Raw genomic sequence first — 5,088 nt, 5'->3', positions numbered from 1 at the left:
GGGAACGTAATCTTTAGTTCTTGGATCTTCTTCTACCGGGCGACTGAATGTTTTCCGTGCATCTATTTCAGGCACCGTTTCTTCAGGGAAAAATTTTGACTTCAATTTGTGTACTAATGAGCTTGAATTTCTACTAACTGAAGTTGAGATAGATTGAAAATCGTTGCAACGACTTGGTACAAATTTCAAGCAGTTGCATTGCAAACAAAAAATAGTTCTCATTCGTAGCATTGTATCTGAAATGGAGAGCTTTTCAGACAAAAACTCAATTCAAATTTCTGGTGGTGCAAAACTACTTTCTAACAAAAGCAGCCACTCACTTCAAACTGATACAGTAATATAATTTTAAAAAGCGTCAAATTAAAAATATATTTATTGCAACAAAGAAAAAGACAAAAAGAGTTACACCTACGGTACTAGTCTATTTGATTGCTTCTAGTTTTGAAAACCGGACGAACTTTTCATTTGCTGGCGCTGCCTATAAATATCGTTCACCGGTGGATTCTGAGCCACATTTGGGTACTTAGTGGCTGCTCCTGAGGGCAACCTACTTCCAAAAGCTCCCGAACGTCGCCTCATTCCTCCCTCTTCATCATCGCTATCCTCTTCTTCCATAATCAGGGCTCTTTTTAGCCCCACTTGACCTCTGACCTCGGATCCTGATGCCTCTGGCAACTCTAACTCCAACATTTGCTTCATAAATTCGTCCAGAATGACAAAAGGTCCTTGGAAACAGTTCGGAGGCGGGAGCTTCCTAAGAATTGACGCGGCGGCGGGAGGAATCGGGAAGTCGCCTCCTGGAACTATCAAGCTCTCCGCGGCTGAAGATCGATTCGGCTTGAATGGAATCATTTGAGTTGTGTCCGGAAGTGGATATAGCTGGGATCTCGAGGAGATTTCGTCTCCATATAGACCTCCCGATGTCACAAACGCCGCAGCCGATGTCAGAGGAGCTATGTTTTTAAACTTCTTCTGCAAGTGAGGCAAAGCTGTTTGGTACTGCATGGCTTTGAGCTGCGCTTCACTGACTGGAACTAAATCTAAGAACTTGTATCTGTCTATCAACATTTTAGCTTCTCTGCCCTCGAAGACTTCAGGAAAAGCTGTCATCCTTTTCTTCTCGACTTTTTGGATGCTTGCCAAATCACCGCATAGAGATTCAAATGATATATAGTTTTCCCAGACTTCGAGGCAGTGATCGGGAGTTTTAGAGGCCAAAGCTTTCTCAAAGAGAACTCGGGTGTTATTTACATCGTTAAGATGAGACAAGAAATCCAAATACGCTGTAATATACGCAGTTTCATTTTGGTGTTTTCTCAGACCAAGCTCGAATATTTTATACGCGATATTTTGATCTTTACTACAGTAAAACTCAATTAAAGCAGCAGCTACGTAAATAAATGCTCCTGATCGCTTATCTTCTCGTGCTCGTTTGAAAATTACTCGGGCGGTTTTAATGCCCTCTGAACGTCGGGCAAACTTCATGAACTGAATATAAACTAACGTAGGGTCCAAATCTTCAACGGCCAAAGCTCGCTCGTAGATCTGATGAACTTTGGCCATTTTCATTCGGGACTCTTCATAATCTGCGTATGCAAAATACATAAGGTGGTTGAGTTTCATGAGATGACTGATTGCACGCTCATGCATATTAGCCACTGAATCTAAGAACGCTTTAGAATTTGCTGAATCTCCTTTTTGATTCAATATTTGAGATACCTGTTGAAGCCACGCGCATACTTCGCACCACACATCTGGATGATGCCCAAAGACTAGCAAGCACTGCTCGTAAGAATATGTGACTCTCTTTGATATGAACAGGTAATCTTCACTGCCTAGAGGGTTATCCTTTTCCCACTTAAAATACTTTCTCCAATGTTCCAATTGAGATCGCTCCTCCGCTATTCCGGCAGCAGCCAAGCCAGATCGGTGTCCCGGAGGAACTGCTGGAACGTTTCGGATCAGGTGTCGGGTAACTGCTTCGTACTCTTTGGCAACTTTCCTCGCCGCTATATAGTCCCTGGTCTTTTCTTCTATAATCTTCTTAGCCAGTAAATGATTCACACTGTTCTCGAAGCTATTGTACTCTTTCCAGAGCGTATCTACATTGATCAAAGGAGTCGCACACCCTCTTTGGTAAATTCTTCTCACTGCTGTTATTTTCTGGTTTTCAGCATACGTGCCCTGAGCTTCGATTCCTTTGAGGAAAACTAAATAATCGTTCCAGATTGTGTACGCCATAATATCAGTTCCAACTTTTTCAAGGGCAAAATCATACGCGTTCGCCATGTTTTCCTTGAAATTTGGTAAATTTCCTTTGGTTTCGCGAACATACGCAAGATATGACTTCCACAGCTCAAGATTCAGCACTTTCGTGAGACATCTTTGGAAGAGCTTTTCCACTAGCTCATAATTCTGCAACTTGACTTCGAAATCGATGTAAATTTTCCAATACTTTCCACAAGTAGGAAACTGGTGCACAAGACGTTCATACGTTCGTCTCGACTCTTCTTCCAACATGTTGCTCGTCTCTTTCACTAAAACACTCCAGCATTCCACATTGTACGGATCTTCGGCGATGCCTTTCTCAGCACGTTCAATTTTACTCCCAAGACGCATGCTTTGACTGGAGAATTCTGCGACTGGTTGCGGAGGCACCGAATTGTTAGACCTGTGAGAAGATGGGACTCCATAGCTCACAGGAGCTCCAGTGATCGGATCTCCCATAACTAATTTATCAAAAACAACCTGAAATCAAGTTGTTCATTAAAATCGGCTAGATTAATGTGATCCCAAAACATAAGACTAGAGCAGTAAATTTGACTTTTGATATCTAATTAATCGCTATCGATATAAAATGCTTCTCGATGATTTTAAGATCAGTCTTTAATGTCGAGATGAGAAGACTAACACGATCACAGAATTTATTTTAACAGAGGCAATCCGGAGCTTTGCACCACTCACACCAACATAGCATTGCTAGATAGTAGACAAAAACTAGGTCTACCAAAATTTTGAATTTCTCGACATGTCTCGATAGAAAGTCATTCCTAAAAAAAATCCCAGAGACGTGAATAGTAAATTAGCAACGGATCAAATCTTATAAAGAGTCATCAAATTCGACAATCTTTGAGCAGACAAAAATTGATACGAAAAAAAAAACATGATAAAAAATCCCGCATGATAAAAATCATGATAAAGTTTTAAGTCCCGCCTGAAACAACAATGAACAAGACTTGGACTTGCAACCACAATTGCTTAGAGCAGAATAAAAATCAGTAATGTAGCAACTAATCTGACAATCTTTGAGCAGACACCAGTTGAGCAAAAAAATGATTTTATGGGAAAAACTTAATTATTTCAAGTTCCCCCTGATGCTAGAATGAACTTGCAATTGAATGAGTTGCTTTGCAGCACACGCAACCGAGACGCCAACCCCAGACCTTAGCATGCAAAGGCAACGACGTTACGCAAGGCTAATTGAGAAGGAACCTGAAAGATGATGAGGTTCAATATTGAAGAAAAGAATTGTAAAAAGAACAGAGTAAAGAAGAGGAGAATTTGAGCAAAAAAAAAACGAAACACAAAATAATTTTTAAAAATTTTCCCTCGAAACTACGCAATAGAATTTGACTAAATTTAAAAAACATTAGCCGAAACACCATTTAATCGAAATCACAAATTACCGATCTTTATCATAAAATCATAATAAAAAATGTTTAAATCAACAAAAAGGTTATGCTTTGGAAAGAAAGCTTAAAAAACAAACGTACCAGATATTACAAATTTCATTTTTAAAATGTAAAACGAGCCGACGGAAATAATGACTAAAATCACGAAAACGAAAAAATTCCCCTGATTATTACTTGAATGATGATAGCTTTATTATTATTTTCAAGAAATTGAGCATGTGAGCAGTCTGCATATCAGCAGTCGTGAAATTGAAATTTACCATTCCTACTAAAATTGACCATTCTATGAACAAAGATAATTACGGGAAAACAATTTATAGTACTCGATTGCAATAGATTTCCAAAGATACATGCCGAGAAATATTTTTACACTGAGGCGATGCTGAGCTTCGCACCACTTGCGATTCAAAAATGAATGACTTTGATTAAAATCAAATAAAAAACAGAAAAACTTCAAAACTCCTTTCGGCGGGAACTAAGTCAGCAAAAATAAGCTGACAAAAATCTAAAAAAAGCCGAAAATTCACAACTTGCAAAGAATTTCAGGGTTTTGCCATCCCAGGCATTGGTGTTATTGCAACTTGAAAGAACACTGTAACTTCAAAAAAAAAATTGGGCTAGGGGAATCCAGCCGACAAAAGCAGACGGACGATAGTCCGAAAAAGCACAAAAAAATCAAGTTTGCAAAAAACAGGTCCCAGTCGGATTCGAACCATAATCCTTTGCCGTCTCAAGCAGGTGTGTTACATCTACGCCACATGCGCTGGATGATTGACTGAATTACAAATCATGCATTGGAAAGGAAACTGAAAATAAATAGAAATCCAATAAAAAATCGCTTCAAAGTTTTCTCTTTTCAAACTAAAAATTTTAGCGTGTATAAAAAAAGCGTGTGAAAAAACGTGTTGGAAAAAGCCTATTATCGTGTTATTTTCCTACATTGAATTTAATAATCATTTGCAAAGAATTTTCTAAAAACAAACACCCGGCAAATAAGCCGACAAAAATTGGGCCGAAAAATTGAAAACTAAATCCAAGTGAATAGATTCGACTGAATAAAAAATAGGGACGCACAATACATTTTTAACCATTTTTACTAAATTTGCCAGCTATGCAATCTTAATAATAAACGAACTCGGAAAAAATCAAAAAATTCAAATTTTTTTTAAAAAATAGGTTTATTTTCTAGTAAATTTTGGAATTTACGGACCAAGATTTTTTTGATCGAATCTAAGCTTTTGTCAAATCATTTCCATCTCTCAGTTATCAGAAGGCAATTGAAAGAGTTGAAGGAATCCAAACATTTCCGACTGGTTAAGGGAATTGCTTTCCATGAAAATTGCCAACAATTTCATGTTTTATTGCTTATTTTAAGCCGACTATTTTTTAACCTGGT

At 38.2% G+C, this 5,088-nt stretch overlaps 1 protein-coding gene across 1 annotated transcript; it reads right to left on the bottom strand.

Annotated features, from left to right (window-relative positions):
- Window positions 1–355: 355 nt before the first annotated feature.
- LOC134840446 (cleavage stimulation factor subunit 3-like) lies at window positions 356–2,744 on the bottom strand. Its single transcript, XM_063856251.1, has one exon. The coding sequence runs from the start codon at window positions 2,725–2,727 to the stop codon at window positions 436–438; it is 2,292 nt and encodes a 763-aa protein (XP_063712321.1). The 5' UTR covers window positions 2,728–2,744; the 3' UTR covers window positions 356–435.
- Window positions 2,745–5,088: the final 2,344 nt, after the last annotated feature.

Source organism: Symsagittifera roscoffensis, chromosome 2 (genome assembly GCF_963678635.1).
Source record: "Symsagittifera roscoffensis chromosome 2, txSymRosc1.1, whole genome shotgun sequence".
NCBI lineage: Eukaryota > Metazoa > Xenacoelomorpha > Acoela > Convolutidae > Symsagittifera > Symsagittifera roscoffensis.
This window is presented reverse-complemented; position numbering and strand designations above follow the sequence as displayed.